The sequence below is a fragment of the Leuresthes tenuis genome, unplaced genomic scaffold (assembly GCF_036924035.1).
Source record: "Leuresthes tenuis unplaced genomic scaffold, fLeuTen1.0.hap1 SCAF_5, whole genome shotgun sequence".
Classification (NCBI taxonomy): domain Eukaryota; kingdom Metazoa; phylum Chordata; class Actinopteri; order Atheriniformes; family Atherinopsidae; genus Leuresthes; species Leuresthes tenuis.
In genome coordinates, this window is record NW_027325359.1 from 6,081,283 (window position 1) to 6,099,318 (window position 18,036).

Below are 18,036 nucleotides of genomic sequence, written 5' to 3' on the forward strand. Positions count from 1 at the left end.
TCAGCAGTGGTGCCCACGCCTGCGCACTAAAAGAGAAAGTCCTCCTTTGCTGTCCATGGTGTGGTGAGTAATTCAGCCATAATCCGGCTTTCTCCTCTCCCCTCTTCTTTCCCCTCTCCTCTCCCCCTCTCCTGCGGTTCCATTCATATTCTAATCACAGCTTTCCCTTCTCCAGCTCTCAGGCACTCCATCAGAGCCCTCCCAGCCTCGAGCTTTGCACTTTTACTTCCCCCCCTTTGTGACCGTTCCCTCTTCTCAGAGGCACACCAAAAATAAGGCAGCCACAGCGAAAGAGCGAGTAAAAAGAGGCGAGAGCTTCACTCAAAAATTCACAAGTGTGCAGTTTTAACCCGTTTGGTATGAGCACAACTGAGAAAGTTATCACCATAGATGGTTTAATGGCGGAGCAGCGCAAATGTGGCAACAAGTGGCTGTCAAATGTGAAAATGGAATTAAAAGTAAAGGGAAAGGAAGGAGCAGCAGTTGTGTATGGATGTATGTTTACTTGGAGCTCAGGGGTGTATAAAAACGTATTAAATGCCATAATGGAGGACGGGGAGGCCACAGTGTTAGGACTGCGTAGATCTAAGCCTCTTTTTCTTTTTTTTTTTTTTCTTTTTTTTGGTTGGGAGGGAGCTTTTCTTATTCAAAGCAGCCCCACAAAAGACTTCCAGTGAGCCTTGCCACATCCCCATCTGACTTGGGGCCATTCATCAGCCTTCCAAGCCTATCAATGACATGTCCCCATCAGGGCTCCTATAAAATCAGCCCCTTTCCCATGAAACATCAGCAAACATTTTGACGGGTCTGGCTTTCCCCCCGCTGGATTTCTGGAGTCTCTACTCCCTCTCCCCCCCACCCCTCACTTCTTTCCACCCTTATTCCCACCTCCCCCTCTCTCCTCCGCCAACACCACCCCTCTCTAGGCGAACCTCAGATCCTCAACATCTCCTGTGACGGGCAGTGGTCACAGAAACGCAGAGCGAGAAAAGAGGAGAGCTGCTGAGGAGGGGGAAACGTGCACCAAGCCATTTTCTTGGAGGAGCCAGTGTCGTTGATGGGAAGAGGATGCATTGCGGGCTGCTGGAGGAGCCTGATATGGATTCCACAGGTCAGTCCTGTTAAACTCTGCATGTGCTGAGAAACTCAGCTTCTGTTCAGAAACGTTGCTGCTGCACTTCTCAAACTTCCCCGTGGAGTCGTTCAGAGGGACTGTCTGGATGCTCCTCTGATGAGTTTAACCTTTTAAATTTCTGATCTTGTTCACAAAGGACTTCTTCTTCTTCTTCTTCTTCCTCTGTTTTTTCTTTTTTTTCGTTTGGGTCACACTCTTTCATGGTAAGTGCCGTTAGAGGACACAATTGATGAGCAGTTTCAGATTTCCAACACTGGCTCGTACAGGTGGCTTTTCAGTTTAGCTATTTATTTTAGAGAACCCAGAGACGGAAACAAGTGCACATATTGCTGCACCTGCTGCTCTCCAGAAGAGTAAGACCTTTATTTAACTTTTCTCAGAACTTAGAAATTAGGGTCAGAATCAAGCTGATTAAAAGATTGAAATGTACCAACGTTTGCAGTCATTTGACCTAATCAAGAGAAGTGTTTTTTAAATTTTTTGTTCTCTTATTTTTAGAAGGATGTTTGGATACTTAATTGGCATTCTCAAGATTTTTGTAGGCAATTGTAGTTTAGTCCTGAATCCGTGTTGGTGATGAGCGAACAGCCGTCTCACTTGTTGATCAAATTTAATCCAATTATTTAGATCCCCAACTTATCTCTTCTCGTGGCAAATGAAGCTTGTGATCTGAGCCTCTGAGGAGAATTAGCTCCACTTCACTGGATTCACTTTTTCATTTAAACCATTTTTCTTTCCTTTTTTTTTTACGTAAAAAAAAAGAAGGTAAAAGAAATGGTAAAGAATTGTGCGAGTCAGCAGCATTTATCCTGTTTAATTTAATGTTAAGATCCAAATGCACCTGCTGTACTTGAGAAAAAATTTAGAAAAAAATATGTAAATTCTGAGGAATATTGTTTTTGTGGGTATTATTATTGTAGAGTAATGATACTCAAGTTGACAAGACTGTTGAATATTGAATTATTTTTAAAAAAACAACCCTTCCTGTAGAGTTCAGACACCTTCTTGGTAGCACTTTGCAGTCTGACCTTTTCTGTCAGCACGTGCAGAGCAACGGCATTTCCCTCAATTTCAAACTTCACTTTCTCCTGAAAAAAGTTACTAAATCAATTGTATTATGTGGAGAGCTTCTCTTTGGTTGCGCTGGTTTTAAATAATAGGTCTTGTCAGCTTGTGACAGAGGGTTTTTTCCAGCTTTTCCTTCTTTTTATTTTTTATTTTTTCATTTAATGTTTGAAGTCCAGCACCAAAAAAAATCTGTTTAAAAAGGAACTTGTGGCTCATTAACTTAGAAAATGAAATGGAAAAGGTGGACTTGAATAAGTAAAACCAATATTAACACAGAAGGATTTTAATTTAACAGAAATTACTAAAAGGATACTACTGAATCCTCGTCTTGAAACAAGCAGAGGAATTTTGAATGAATTTCCTCTATCAGGCTGCTGTGTCTACATGAAAGCCTGGGTGTTTTGCTGCTGGTTGCACAGAGAAAGCACACCAGTCGAGCTATTTCTAAGTAGAAATTAAAACAGGACAATGGCCTCTATTCCAGCAGACTGCTTCAGTAATGCGCACAGGCTCTTTTAAGCTCGTGTGTGCGCTCGTAGTCTCGGGGGAACAATGCTGGATTCCTGCCGTCTTGCTGAAAACACCTCAAATAGAGCCGTGGCTGCACTGCTGACCATACAGTGGATTGTTGTCAGCACGCCATGTCACAGTAGTGACATTTTAAACGTTCTCTATGGTCACTGTTTGTGTAAATACAGCTTTGGCTCTGTTCTTCTGTGGGATGATGTTAGGTAATTGCTTCTAAAAGAAATAAACTGATGTTTCAGTCAAAAAAAACATTTAATCAGCTCAACTGTTTTAAAGTAACATTTTGAGAGGCTTCATCTCCTTTGTCCTGACAACAGAATACAGCATCTTTTATGAGATTAAGTTTGCTCCTGCGTGTCTTTTTCTAGAGAGCTGGATTGAAAGATGCCTCAATGAAAGTGAGAGCAAACGGTACTCCAGCCACACGTCTCTGGGAAACATGTCCAACGACGAACGTAAGCAGGAACGAACGCTCTTCACATCACTCAGGGAAACTGTGGATGAGCTGTTTAAAACACCTACTAGTTCATGTGTAGCACAGAAAATGTCGTTTAATCATGTTTCCACTGAAGTAAGACCATAGCAAAGATTTTTTCACACTCCTCCCATTTTGCACTACTAACTTCTTTTAGCCTGATGTGTGTTGCATGTTGCAGATGAAGAAAAAGAAAATAACAGAGCCTCTAAACCACATTCGACACCAGCTACTCTGGAATGGTAAGTTTTTTGGGTTTTTTTAAACGAATCCTGATGTTTTTCTGTCATTTTGATAGAAGTGGAAATACCACACACAAGTGAAAGGATGTAAATCAAATGTGTTATTAAATGTTGTACAAATAAGTGCTTAAATGATGTAACCAGCCACCTGAAACAGCCATGCGGAGCACCTGAATGTTGCATGTGAAGTCACTTTTACTTTACTTGCATCCCAGCACATTTTCAATGTCATAACCCTGCTCTGAAGTGCCAGCAAACGTGTCAGATATCAAATTTGCATGAACTTGAATGGCTCTACACGACGTACACAGACTGTACCGGCTTCTCTTCTGCAGCTCCTGCTTTTTTGCCACATTTTTGAATGCATCTTAAAACAAATCTCATTCGTCTGTTCTTCAGATGGTAATCCTGCATCTGATCCAAAAAGTCTGAGCAAATCTAGAATTACCTTTATTCTCCCAGATTTGGATATTAGTTCTAATCTTGACTCAACACAGACTTTAAGCACTTCAATCATTTTAAAAAAGAGCAGCTTTCATGCAACGTGTCTCTCAAATCCTCTGCATGCTTTAAATACAACTGTGCCTCGGTTTTATGTCCAATGACATTTAGTTACAGTGATTTCAAGTGCAGTGCGAAAAGCTAAACATGAACCGTGTCAATCTGTAATTACATGCCTTCTAAAGACTCAAATGTGGCTCAAATTAATGTTTATAGTGATTGTAATAATCTTTTCACTGTCTTCTTTTAAAAGAAACAGCTTAAACTATGAAAGCAGTGATGATAACAAACAAACAGACCAACAGAGAAACAAGATAATTTACTTGCATTTGATTGTATGTTGACAACCTTGACTGAGACACATGAGTAGTATCTAATTAATGCATTTACTATAAAACCACAGCTTTAGATTTCCAGCCAGAAAACACACATGGAAGAACTGAGCAGTTTGATATTAAGATGTACGTCAGGTAATAAAAGCCAAGACTCACAGAACTACTGGACTAAACCCTTATTCACTTAAGAATAAGATAAGATTTATTAGGCACTGATCAATATGATCGCTCAACATTTTTATGCAATATAAGTTTCAATATGTAAGTCATAATGCAGTCTGTGCAGATTTAAACTCTAAACTGACCTCATTGATCTGTTTTCCGTTTAAATGTCAGTTTCGTGTTTTGACCCTCAGAGAAATGATCTTGTCCAGACTGATTTTAACAAATTAAACGTTGTTGTTCCAAACGTTTGAAAAAAAAAAACTTCAGTTTGATATACGGTCGTAATTCCTAAAATGGAAGTCGTTTGACCCTTTTTGTATCCGGTTGTTACAAATTATTGTTGTATTTAACTCTTCTCTCCACTGACTGAGTGTCAACAGCCTCAAACATTTTTCTAATTAGTTAACAAAATTTTCCACCGGTTGGTTTGATTTCTGAGAAAACGTAATCTGCCTTCAGCTGTTAATTTGTTAATCTGTACAAACTTTAATCATAAAGTAACTAATAACTACAGCTGTCTGATGAATGCAGGTGCGATATTTCTCTTTCACGTCGGTGAATACTTTATTCTAAAAATAAAATACATACGTAGGCCCATATAAACTCCAGGCAGAGTAAAAAGATGAAGTGCACCGACACTCCAAATATCACTGTCAGGCAGTGATTTCATCAGTAATTTCATCAGTATTCACGGCATCATTTTCACTAATGTGCAAACTATATGTTTTTTATAATTTGTTGAATATGATTCAATCCACCACTGAAAGCTTTGCTAAGAGGTTTGTGTTAAGATAATTTATCAGATAATTAGAATCAAAATAAAACATTTTCTCGGTGTACCTCAAGTCTCAGTTTTGGGTCCATTCTTATTTAGCGCGTTCCTCTACGAAGAGGCTCAAAATCTGCATCGAGTCATTTCTTTGTCGAACCTTTAGGGGGCAGAAATACTCCAATACGCACATAAGGAAACTCTGAGGTGTTAACGCTCTATAAAGTGTCTGTGTTGTCAGCGGCTCTTCGACACATTGAATATATAATTCAGGAGGATGACACTAAAACTGCTGGAACTCTTAAAACAGACAAAAAGATGCATCGAGAGTTTGGAAAATCTGACAAATACGTGTCGATTTTCTGCTTTTTGGAAAGATTTTGCAAATGTTTTCCATATTCTCTACGACTGTTCCCAGGAAACTGTTGATGTTTGTGTTATTTAGAGATGTGCTGGATATTTACTGTCACTGACCAGTCGATGCTGGCCGTTTGTCTGGTGATGCGAGCGGTTTTCTACCAACTCTTTAAAGTCTGTGCCGATTCATTCTCAACGATCGGAGACGATTTGCTCTGCGTGTTGTTTTAATGTTGGTGTGTTTAACTGTTTTAATTAGTTTCCATCATTTTTGCTTTTTTTCTGAACACATTCAAGAACTACAAATGAAATATGACCTTAAAGGCTGAATGTGGCGCAGGTGTTTTTATTTTTTAGCTTCGATTCTTGCACATTTATTTACAGGGAGCTACTGCACGTATTGACCAGATTATGAAAGACGGGCTGTGATCCTCTCGCATGTGTTGTGTCGCAGGTTAGAAGAAAACTATGAGATAGCCGAAGGTGTGTGTATCCCCAGAAGTGCCCTCTACATGCATTACCTAGACTTCAGTGAGAAGCATGACACGCAGCCTGTGAACGCAGCCAGCTTTGGAAAAGTGAGTTTCGTACTTCACGAGTGATGAAGAATAAATAATCTCATCTTTCCCACCTACATAAAGTGTAAAAAGAATAATTTAAAAAGCTTTCTATATTATTCTGTTCTTTTTTTCTTTTGATGTTCTGTTTAATGAAATCTCAACAAAGTGACTCATCAGGTTTGATTAGAAAAAAAAACCCTGATATATGAGCTTGAGTCTCATCCACTCAACCAACCACAAGGCAGTCTGATGATTTTTGGCCTGGGTTGCTTTAGTGTTGCAGCTCTGGCTGCTGTGTTGACGCTACATCATCTCAGTGTGACACACATAATCTAAAGCCAAAGGAGATGTGCTTTCGTCTGTTCCCACAACCCCAAGAAGATCCTCAGCCTTCCTACCCCCAGCCATCCCCTGTACCCTGGACTCCGGCCCCAACCCCCAACCCCAGGCCCACCCCCGCCCCTCCACAGCTCCTGTCGGAAGATATTGAAAAAGAGAAGGGGCCTGGATTAATGTGTAATTAAAGGAAATTTGGAAGGGTGAGATGTTGCGGAATGTTAGATCAGTGGCTGAAGCAGTGTGGGGTGTCCTTTAGGAAGGCTTCATTGATTCGGGACAAAAAAACGAGAGAGGGCCCGGACTGCCTCCCTGTCTGCTCATTTATCAAGCGGGGCCTGACAGAAACTTCACAGCTTGGCCTCTTTTTTCATCCCCCACAATGGAGAGCTACACTGTTTGCTAAAGTTTCTGCACCAGGAGCCGGACTGAGGAGCCAATCTTTCCGGATAAAAAGAGGAGATGATTGGACGAAGGCGGGCTGCTGATGAAGAAAAACGTAATACCACTGGATGTCATAAATGGAAAGCTTTTTTAAATTTTTCTTTTTTAAAGGTTACAGACCTCACTGCGAATACAGCTGAGGCAAACTGTACAACTACAGGATTTTCTTTTATCTGACATGTACTGTATATATGATTATATGTTTAGTAAAAACAAATATCACCTTTTTCCTGCTATACGGAATTTTTCCCTTTAATCCTCATCACCTTCCTTTACCTCCTTTTCTTTTTTAAGGAATAAAATCAGCCCGTCTTACTTTACTTGCTGCATACTTACAGCCTTTATCTCCTACTATGAACAGATTATAAGGCAGCAGTTTCCAGCACTAACTACCAGAAGACTGGGGACAAGAGGGCAGTCCAAGTAAGTGCAGGCTTTATTCTTTCATAATCGGTTTACAATTGTTCTTTAAGAAGAAGCCTACCCTTAAACTATGTAGTAAAGAGCTATCAAACCATGCTTTGACAAGATGATTTAGCAAATTTTGTAGCAAAATCTGAGAGAAGCTTGTTTTGTATTAAACTAGCATGTCTGACTTGTAAAATACGTATAAATTGTTAATATTTTTGAACAAAGACTGTAGTAACCCTGACAGGTATTCATCTGTTTGTCGTCTCTGCCCCTCAGGTATCACTACTACGGCATTGCGGTGAAGGAGACCTCCCAGTACTATGATGTGATGTACTCCAAAAAGGGGGCGGCGTGGGTGAACGAGACGGGGAAGAAAGAGGTCACGAAGCAGACAGTGGCGTATTCACCGCGCTCCAAACTGGGGACGCTCCTGCCAGAGTTTCCAAATGTCAAAGACCTAAATTTGCCTGCCAGCCTGCCAGAAGAGAGGGTAAACAGGAGTTTTAAAAGTCCATCCTCGCAGCCCCCACCTCACCTTACCTCTCCCTGCCGTCTCACCATCTCTGCGCCCCCCTCTGGCTCTTTTATCTGGGTTTGCGTTTAGAGAAGGACCTTGAGGATTTATGTGCTGGCTCCTCACTAACTCTTAATCTTTTGGGGGAGATAATAAGATCGAGCAGTGGACAAAGGACAGGCACTAGCTGTCCGGCTTTTAAAGGGGGGCCATGATTTTAAATGGTTTGTGTTTTGCTGATCTCTAAAGCTCGTTTTATATCACTCCGCTCCAGCCTAGACCTGTAACATGTATTTATAGGTTCACATGCTTTGTCCAAGATTTATTTTCTTGTTTTTGCCACTCTTGTTTTTTTTTTTTTTTTAAGTTTCCCCCAGGAGAGAAGAAAGCTCTGAAGTTGTACTTCAATTAGATTAATTCTAAGTCTGTGCCCATAGGTGTCAACCTTCATTATGATGTACAGGACGCACTGTCAGCGGATACTGGACACTGTTATTCGCGCCAACTTTGACGAGGCAAGGCTTCCCCTGTTTTAAACTATGCATTGACTCATATTCTGCTGCAGCAGACTCACTTTCTCTCAGTGTCTTCCTGTAATAATGAGCCTCACTTCTACTGTGTCGTCTGCAGGTCCAAAGCTTCCTGCTGCACTTCTGGCAGGGCATGCCGCCCCACATGCTCCCTGTCCTCGGCTCCCCCACAGTGGTGAATATCGTCGGAGTTTGTGACTCCATCCTCTATAAGGCCATCTCTGGGGTGCTGATGCCCACTGTCCTGCAAGCACTGCCTGACAGGTACCAAAAAACACCTTTTCTACCACTTTTCAGTCTGCCAGCACTAAAACTCCATAAAGTTCACGACAAAACTGCAATTAAAGAGAACAAAGCTGTAGACACTGCACTTAAGAATCTTTCATCATCGGTTAAATCAATGTTTTGCTGTTGATCTGAATCTATTTGGGTGCGACCAACTCTGAAAGATCCCAAACGCTCATCTCTTTTGGCCGGTTTTGATCAGAGAGACAGCTTACTGACAATTTAACACCATTAAATATTGAATTGATATTGAATTGGCTTAATTTTTAAATGATTTTCTATGCATGAGGGGAAAAAAAACCTTTTATTTGGAAGAAGAACCACATGGATGGCATGAGAGAAAAGAACATGCGCGAATGAAATCAGTTTCATATTTTACCTCAACATTTTCTTTCCATGCATTTGCAACACCTCCATTTTTGTTTGTTTTATTTTTTGTTTCTACACCCCCTTGTAGTTGCTGAGTTGTCACTGTCACTCCAATTGAAACTGGTCAGAGACGAGGCTTTCACCACAAAACTCAGTTCTTTCAGATCCACAAACAAAACGTTTGGGTTAATGTCTTAATCCCAATGTATATTTTCCCTTCATGGGCTTATTTAGCTGTTTTTTGCTCTTGAAGCATCCAATCAGAAACATGCTGTTTTGATGGGATGATATAGATGCATGGTTGTGTATAAATGGAGGTTACTCTTCAGATTCCAGTGACTTAGAATCTGAATAAGTCACTAGAATTGAGTAAGTCAAAAAAAAAAAGGGGAAAAGATGAGTAGCATCTTGTATCAACTGAATACTGACACATAATGATCTAAAGGAGAGTTGGAAGAATGCTAAACCTACAAAACATGAGAATTAAAAGTCTGGTCTGGATTTCTGGTCTGGAATGTTGTTTGTTGCAAGGTGTACTTGCAAGAAGCCTTCAGATGAAACTATGATGAAAAGACCCTTAATCAGTCTACTCTGTTGTCCCTCTCCTGCACAGTTTGACTCAGGTTATCCGAAAATTTGCCAAACAGCTTGATGAGTGGCTAAAGATAGCACTTCACGACCTTCCTGAAAACCTGAGGAATATCAAATTTGAGCGTAAGTACGCGATCCCTCCACATGGTGGTCTCCCTCTTAAGAAAATATGGATTCTATGTCATAAAAGAAACTCTCAGGGTTAACGACAGCTTTTCTGTTGTCTTATTTCCAGTGTCGAGGAGATTCTCTCAGATTCTAAAACGACAAACATCATTAAACCATCTCTGTCAGGTGTGTGTCGGGTCGGAGTGTTTTTAATAAAATCCATATTAAAAATTAAGCCGATAAGGGATACACGTGTGCGTGGCTGAGTCATATTGTTGATTTATCTGTCCACAGGCATCAAGGACTGTGATAAACAGTGCCGACATCACCTTTCAAATGCTGGAAGACTGGAGGAATGTGGACCTGAACAGCATAACTAAGCAGACACTTTACACCATGGAGGACTCGCAGGAGGAGCACAGACAGCTTATTATCAACTGTAAGTCCATGCAGTTAAACTGATTTCCACACGGGAGGAGAGGTACTCTTTACTCCCACATAAACAACACACTGGGGTACAATCATTCCCACGACCAGCAGAGTCAAAGCATTGACGATGGAGACCAAAAGGTTAAACAAGTTCAGTCTCCTTTCAAACACCCTGCAGAGCTTCTTCAATTCACTCACTCCTGACGGGAGCAGAGGTCGCTGATATGTTGACGCTCCTGCATTAAGATGCTGTTTGCGTTCAGACCCTTGTTTTTTAACGTGACATGATGTAAAAGTGTGACCTGAAGTTCTTTCTCGCGTCACAGTGTATCAGGAGTTTGACCGTTTGTTGGAGGAACAGTCTCCGATCGAGGCGTACATCGAGTGGCTCGACTCCATGGTGGACCGCTGCGTCGTCAAGGTGAGACGGCACGAACATTTTTATTTTTTCACTTTTTCAGAAAAACTTTTTTTTAAATTCACCTCAACATATTTCTGTCTCACTCATCGATACTTTGCAAGTATTTTTATTGCGATGAAGATGCACCACTAATGACGACAGAGGAGTTATTTTTGTGAAGCAGAGTTCTGATAATCTTCCTTGCAAAGACACCTGTGGCTGAAAGCTGCTGGCCTCGGCATGGCTCTCTCACATAGAGGCACTTGCACCGCAGTCCTCCCAGTTAATGATGTCTTCAAGCTTCCCATTTGCGTCCATTATGTGCCAGATATGGGCTTGTAAAATTTGGTCACCCTGGCAACGTCTTGCACCGCCCAGACAATAGTTCAATAGGAAGGCGTGTCCCTGGGGGCAAATTAAATAGTTGACTTGTTGACATGTTTTTCGTTCCTGAGGTTTAAGCCCTAATACGAACCCAGGGGTTAATTCTACCCCGGCATCCCCACCCTTCCCCCTCTTTTCTCATGGAAATGTTCTCTCTAGGTGGCAGGGAAGAGGCCCGGGTGCCTGAAGAAGGTGGCCCAACAGTTCCTGCTGATGTGGTCATGTTTTGGTACCAGAGTCATCCGGGATATGACCCTCCACAGCGCGCCCAGCTTTGGTAAGCCACTAATGCTTCGTCATCACACTGTCACGCAGCAGAGGAAACCCACAAAGTTCACAGGGTGTTTTGTGCAATAAGAGTAGTTGTATATTGTAACATGCACATGTTGCTAACACAAGAGGACTAACATTAAAACTGAAATATCTGATTTTTTTTTATGTTTTGCTCATAAAAGCTTTCCTCAGTTAAAATATCACCCAGCCTGCATGAGACTCGGGTCTAAAATGAGGAGAAAGGAGGAGAAAGTAAAATGGCTGCTGCTTTAACAGCTTTATTGTGCACAGCCAAAGTTTGCAGTGAGTGAGGAGCAATAAAAACGGAAGGAAAGAAAATGGCTTCTCTCGCCTCCACTTGTGTCCTTTGGCTGCGTCTGTGAATATCAAAGACACAGCTGGTAGCAGTGTTTTGATAAAGCAGGTCTCTGTGCACAAACAGCTAATTAACAAAAGCCGCCCCTCCCCTCTCCCGATGTGTTTGCCTGTCTTTTCCATTTTATGACCTGCCAGTATTGCACCCCGCTCCCCTGAATAGCCGCAAGTGTTTATTATGCGCATGGCGGCAGCAGCGACCGGCACAATGACACAATTGTGATGACACTCCTTCACAGTTTCATCGTTCGCGTGACCCCGGGGTCAGCTGACATATTTCTGGCACTGAGTCGGTACACGGAAACAAGCGCATTCATTCCCATTTAATGACAGCGGCCCTCCTGTCACTCCACAGGACATGATGTCATCACACGGTTTTAGACGCTCTTTAAGGTCGTCATCATTTATGTCATAGATGGGTTTTGTGGCGTCCACCGCATTGGACCATGTCATTCAAACGCTGATTAAATCCTTCCTTTTGTAGTTTTTGATAGAAATAACAGCTGTGTGTGGTTTCTGTGTGTCTGCAGGGTCCTTCCACCTGATCCATCTCATGTTTGATGATTATGTTCTTTATCTGCTGGAGTCGCTGCACTGCCAGGAGAGGGCCAACGACCTCATGAGGGCCATGAAAGGCGAAGGCAGCACAGGTGAGGCCGCAACTGCGCGGATGTTTTATAAGCATCGGCCTGGATTTTTGTTTCTTTATTTTTTCTTACATTTTTCTACTCATAAAGTCCAAAATTTAAATAGATGCATTTTTAAATTAAAAGGAAAGTTAAGTTTCCTGACTCCTGGTGAGATGATTACATATATTTTTTATATTTTATTGGCCATTTAAGCCATTTTTCTTCAGTAAAATATATTCTCATCCCAGTACATCAGGGATGAGGATTTTTGATGAGGAGCTTTTCTTTGTTTTCCGTGACGATACACTGATGAGTTCGGGTTTAGGTTTGTTTTTGGATGCAGGGACTCGGTACATTTGGTTTACACTTACCAAATGGAAATGGGCTCATTGTGAAAAGAATCAGCAGACTGATTAATAATGAAATTATTATTACTTAGTTAGAATGCAGCAGTCGTAGTAATGACTGTAACATAAGCCTGTCTTAGTTTCTGTCTGTTACAAATGGTTAATTCCTTAGATACACAGTAAAGTGGTTGATTTTTGTCAATTTGCCATAAATTTGTAGCGACTTAAAAGATGTGAAGCTTTAGAACAGTTCAGAATCAGCCTGACTTTGTCATCAGTCGTGGTCAGCATCATACTTTAGTTTCTTACACACTGACAGATTTTTCCTTGGTATTTTTTTTTACATTCAGACATGATTAAGGGAGTTTGTAATAGTTGACACCAAACCTGGTATCTGGCTTGTCTTTAACGGTCTAAAAAAAAAAAACCTCCAGCAGAGCGAGAGGAGGAATTCACAATGACAGAAACCACTCCCACCTCCCCGTCTCCTGGATCTTACTCTCCTACCCGGTCAGTTCACTCTGTGGGCGTCTCCTCAGCCAGCTCCCCCACAGCCGCTGTGTCCCCAGAGTACCCCGGAGTCCCTGCCACCACAGGTGAGACAGCACTCACACATGAGAGACCTAAAGATGAGCAGAGTTTGATAGGTTTCACCGCACAAAGCGGCTCTGCGCCAAAACATTTGTTTCTGTGTCCACATATTTGTCTACCAGGCGCTGTTCAGTCATATACCTGGTCCCTTACGTACACAGTGACAACAGCCGGTGGCTCCTCCCCCGAGGCCGGACAGCAGCTGTCCTGTATGAGGAGCAGCGCCCCGGTCCCTTCTCCATCCTCCACCCACAGGATGCCGGTCTACACCCACAGAGAGGAGCACGGGTAACTATGACTGCACGATTAAGGCATTTTTTAAAGGTAGTCTTGAAGCTGTTTGAATTTGACTGATTTTTAACGGTGCTGTCGTAGGTATACCGGTAGCTACAACTACAGCGGTTACGCCAACCAGCATCCCCACTCCATCCAGAGCCAGTACCCGAATCTGGCCCATGAGCCGGCGATCCCAGCCCCCCTCCACTACTCCGCCTACCACCGCTCATCTGCACAGGTCAGTCACACTCAATCATGGATGGCATTCACAAGCATCTGTATTTAACATAAACCACCTCATCACTTCTGTCTGTAGGTGGGAAACACCTGAAAAGCCTGCTTTAATGTAATTCAAGGTACAGATGTCATGATAAATGTTAACTAAAACACTCCCAAGAATCTTATATAAAGCACAAATAAAACACTTTGCAAGACATTTGTTAGAATCCAAAGATAGCAAAAGAAGAAATGTTTTTAGATTTCCTGAACCTGTAGTTTTAAGTGTATTTTAATCTTTGACAGAAGAAAAGTCCTTTAAGTTTAATCTGCAGCGTCTGCCGTCAGCAAAAAGTGCAACATTTCTTTATGAATTATTGTGCAACACATTTAAAAAGCTGCTTAAAACTGAGGGTTAAAGTACCATAAAGAGTCATTTACGATAAACTGCTACTTATAGAGGGATGAAACTCAGAATCAGCTAACGTCATCACAGGTTTATCATGTTGTTTAGAAATGTCTCTAAACCAAAATGTCTAAACTGTATACAGAAAGTTAGCAGAAACGTGTGCATCGGCTCGAGTTTAGACATTTTTACGCTAAGATGTGCAGTTGTTCCAGAAATATGGAAACATGTCAGATACAGACCATAAAAAAACACGTTGAGCGTGCTAGGAGCTCTGCTTTGGCCAGTGTATACAACAGCAGCTTTGACACAATTGATTGAGAACATGAAAGTGGCCTCTCAATGTCTGGACTGTCCTTTTAAAATGAAAAAACAGGAGCTGAAGCTTTAAATGTGAGAGGGGGGGGGGCTTTTAGGATGCAGTTCAGTCCCTGATGTTATAGCTCATGTAGCGAATCGTGTGAATTCACTCTTTTGGTGCTAATTTGCTGTCGAGGGTCCTCCAGCCTGTGCTGCCTTTAAAGTGGGAGGAGATCAGCTGGGCCTCAGAGCTCGCAGTGTTTCTAAAAGTCCCTGAATCAGCCTCTCCACACAGCGGAAGCAGACAGTAAAAGGTGGCTCGGACGGGGCCAAGAGGGGCCCTACTCTGTTACTCCTCTTTCCAGCTTTCAATAGTCTCTTCATCTGTTTGAGCCAGTAGCCACGGAGCAGGGCAAAGGGGCGTTTATTAAAATATTGTTATTCAATGGTCTCTTTTCTGCTTGTGAACAAGAGGCAGCTGAGAAGTCTGTTCTGCACTGACTGTCTTTTTCCGAGCTGTGATCTCTCATAATGGAATCGACTGTTGTGTTTATATTTAGCGGGATAAAGAGGAAAGGGTCTTACTTCCACTTTTTTTTTTTAGATGCGTCTGAGCTTAAATGGGGCACAATGCCTGCACTTTGTCAGTGTGAGAGGTTGGACACGGAGCTGAAAACTCTGCCGGATTCCCAGCTGTACGAATTATTTTTGTCAGCCGGCAGATTGAGTCAGTGCTGTTTGTGAATGGTCACTACAGGCAACAAAATGAACACAGGAAGAGCACTTTTTTCATGAAAACCTTAATTTTCCTAAATGACTTCACTTTCAATTTTGACCACTGTGGCACAAGTTGTGAGGCAATATCCCCTGACAGGAAATTACCATCAGCAGGGTCAACTCTCACTTAAATGCAGCATGCTCCAAATATGAGACCAGCAGGGTCAGAGCTACCTTTGAGGACACTGATGTTATGTTCTCTGTGAGAGGGAATGTGTGTGTTTGCCTCAACTGAACTGTTTGGCAGCATTTAAGGCTTTTTAAAGAAATTATTTGAAAATTCAAAGTAATGATCACTTATCTGCGTCGGGCAGAGAAGTTAAAAGAGTACTTTTCTGGAACAAAAAGAAGGTAAAAAAAAAAAAAACTAATAAAACTTTATTGGTCGTTCAAAAATGAGTTAAGTTCTGGTAAAAACTAAATCTGGGGGTGAAAAAGGACCATTTTAACAGCAGGTTTGTTGTTAATATTATTATCATAGTCTTTTTGTTTTCTTCGCCACAGTACCAGCAGATGTCTCGAATGGAGCCTTGTTTAATGGGCAGCACTCCTCGGTTGCACCCCACACCTGTCGCCCCCCGGTGGCCAGATGTGTCCCCTGCTAACAGCTGTTACACCAGCCCACCTATGCATTCCTCCCGATATGCCACCTCTGGGGACATGTACTCTCCCCTTGGCCCTCGCAGGAACTCGGAGTACGAACACTCACAGCATTTTCCCGGCTTCGCCTACATCAACGGAGAGGCCACCACAGGCTGGGCCAAATAGTCCTGTTCAGATGTCTGTGTACAAGCTCCAGGCCTGACAAACCGGCGGGGACAAAAGTCTCCAGACACTTTGAGGAGCAGAGAGTAAGAAGAACCAGCATAAGGTCGCACTGACAATTTCAAGAGACTCGCCACATCAATCACTCTGATGATTGTGGCTGAACTTTGAGCAGAGGTTTATGAAACTTTCTTCAGCTGTTGATGGAAGGAAAAATATGAAATCCTAAAGATTGTCAAAACTTGCAGCAAAATCATTTTAAGAGTGCAATGCTGCTGCCAAGCTGTGCCTTTGTTTTAAGGAATGTACGCCTCTGCCGGAGTTTCCCTCGTCAGTCTCGCGCACACGTCGGTCACACCAACATTCAGCAGCGTGTGCGCCGCCATGACACCAGTACAATCCCAGTGACAGCGCCGTCTCCTCTGGTTGCTCAGCCCTGTGCAGCAGTGATGAGCTGCACTGCCTTAACCCTCTCCCAGGACACCTTTTACGTGTTTTAGGTGACCTCCACCGACGTGTTAAGGTGTTTTCATTTTGGTTAGTTTCTTTTTTTTTTATGATTAAATGCTGTGACTTAAAAACAAAAAAGTACTCTGTTGCAAGCTTTTCTGCTGTTTTTCCTGTGACTGTATATCTATATATATATCTTTATATAGATATATAGATATATATATATATATAATATGTATTTTCTGTAACTTTGTAACATGGTGTATCGTTTATTTTCTATGTTACAAATGGTACTTTGTCTCTGTTTTGTATGGTTAGTAAAGGACGCATTAACTTAGGGTTGTGTGTTTTATAATGCACTCAAAGCTACTGAGGACCTATTACCCTATGGGTATTTATAAAAAGGGAAAATATCAAAGTGTACAGTAACATGAAGTCTAGTCACTTTTCTGTAAATAAAAGCACTGGAAAGCATCTGTGGTGACTGTTAAACTATCACAGTTGAAACTGATGTCTGTGGGAAAATATGCTGCCACATAAATAATTCCACATTTTAAAACAGTCGCTCTTGTCACATGTCTTCTTTTTCTTCCCTTTCATTGTTTTGTCTGTGGAGAAATCCACAAAACCATGCACTAAATGTCCAAATATTAACAAAGTTAATAAATACATTATGGTATGAGGACCATAATGCCAGCACTGGAGCAAAGTCTTGAGTTACAGCCCTGCTCTTTCTGCACTTGATTTTTTTTTTTATGATAATGCCGTTCTAAACAGTTATTTATAATTAAAGTCAGTCATTTTCCTTTCATGTTCACGGTCTGACTTACGTGTTAAACTTTCCCCTCATACATTTAATTCACAAGTTGCTGATAAATGAGGAGAAATGCCTTCTGCCATCGTGTGAGCGGTTTTCTGCTCCCCTCTTCCTAAACCCAAGTGATGACACGGTGGAGGGGCTGGTCCAGAGGCAGAAGAGCCACATTGTAAAAAAAGAATTACATTTCTATGGGGAGAATGTCCTGCTGTGCTGGGGTCATTGCACCTCAATCTTCTAACCTTTAACCTCTGACCCCTGCCAGGGTTTTTATTTATTAGAGAGCGGATCCTGTGTTACATCTCCTGAAATCCTGCAGGACTCACAACTGAGACATTGAATGCAGAAGACTTTGTTTAAAGAATAAAAAATAAGAAAATGTCTGCCCTTCATTGTGATTTAATCACCTGACCTGAGTGTCAACATTAATATCCGCTGAAGATCTCGGGAAGATCAGTGATCCGGTCAGCTGTGAGAAACGTGCTGCCACCAGTTGGGTTCATCTTTGATGTCACCAAAACACCACAAACACACAGCGGTTACAGCTCAGCGCAACCCTTTTTATTTTCAGGACATATGTTTGCTTCCCGAAACTACTCTTTGATTTTCTTTAAAGAAACCAAAAGGAAAAAAGATGGTGCGTTTGATTTTAATAACAGAGATACCTTCTTAGAGTTTCAAACTTGTTTGCTGCTTGAAACATTAAAATCTACAGTTAGTGAAACAAATGAAGCGCATTACTTTACAAAGTCTTCTCAAACATGACTCTGGAGAGTGTTGACGTTAGTCAGAAGTTTCTCAAACCTTCACGCTGCTGTATTTGTCTGATATTGATCATATCTGACTTTGACTGGACATCTGTGAAAGTTTCAGTGACT

At 41.8% G+C, this 18,036-nt stretch overlaps 1 protein-coding gene across 3 annotated transcripts; it reads left to right on the plus strand.

Moving 5' to 3' along the window:
• The first annotated feature begins 810 nt into the window (after positions 1 to 810).
• Positions 811 to 17,021, plus strand: rfx4 (regulatory factor X, 4). Of its 3 annotated transcripts, none has more exons than XM_072385600.1 (18): positions 811 to 1,111; positions 3,100 to 3,186; positions 3,388 to 3,448; positions 6,030 to 6,153; positions 7,277 to 7,338; positions 7,603 to 7,816; positions 8,278 to 8,355; positions 8,471 to 8,634; positions 9,638 to 9,738; positions 9,851 to 9,909; positions 10,018 to 10,162; positions 10,479 to 10,573; positions 11,096 to 11,213; positions 12,115 to 12,234; positions 12,998 to 13,156; positions 13,274 to 13,439; positions 13,527 to 13,665; positions 15,631 to 17,021. In XM_072385600.1, the coding sequence occupies exons 1-18, from the start codon at positions 1,069 to 1,071 to the stop codon at positions 15,892 to 15,894; spliced, it is 2,199 nt and encodes a 732-aa protein (XP_072241701.1). In that variant the 5' UTR covers positions 811 to 1,068; the 3' UTR covers positions 15,895 to 17,021. The 3 variants fall into 3 exon arrangements, with proteins under 3 accessions (XP_072241701.1, XP_072241700.1, XP_072241702.1); XM_072385599.1 differs by having other exon boundaries at positions 12,995 to 13,156; positions 15,631 to 17,020; XM_072385601.1 differs by having other exon boundaries at positions 12,995 to 13,156; positions 13,313 to 13,439; positions 15,631 to 17,020.
• Positions 17,022 to 18,036: the final 1,015 nt, after the last annotated feature.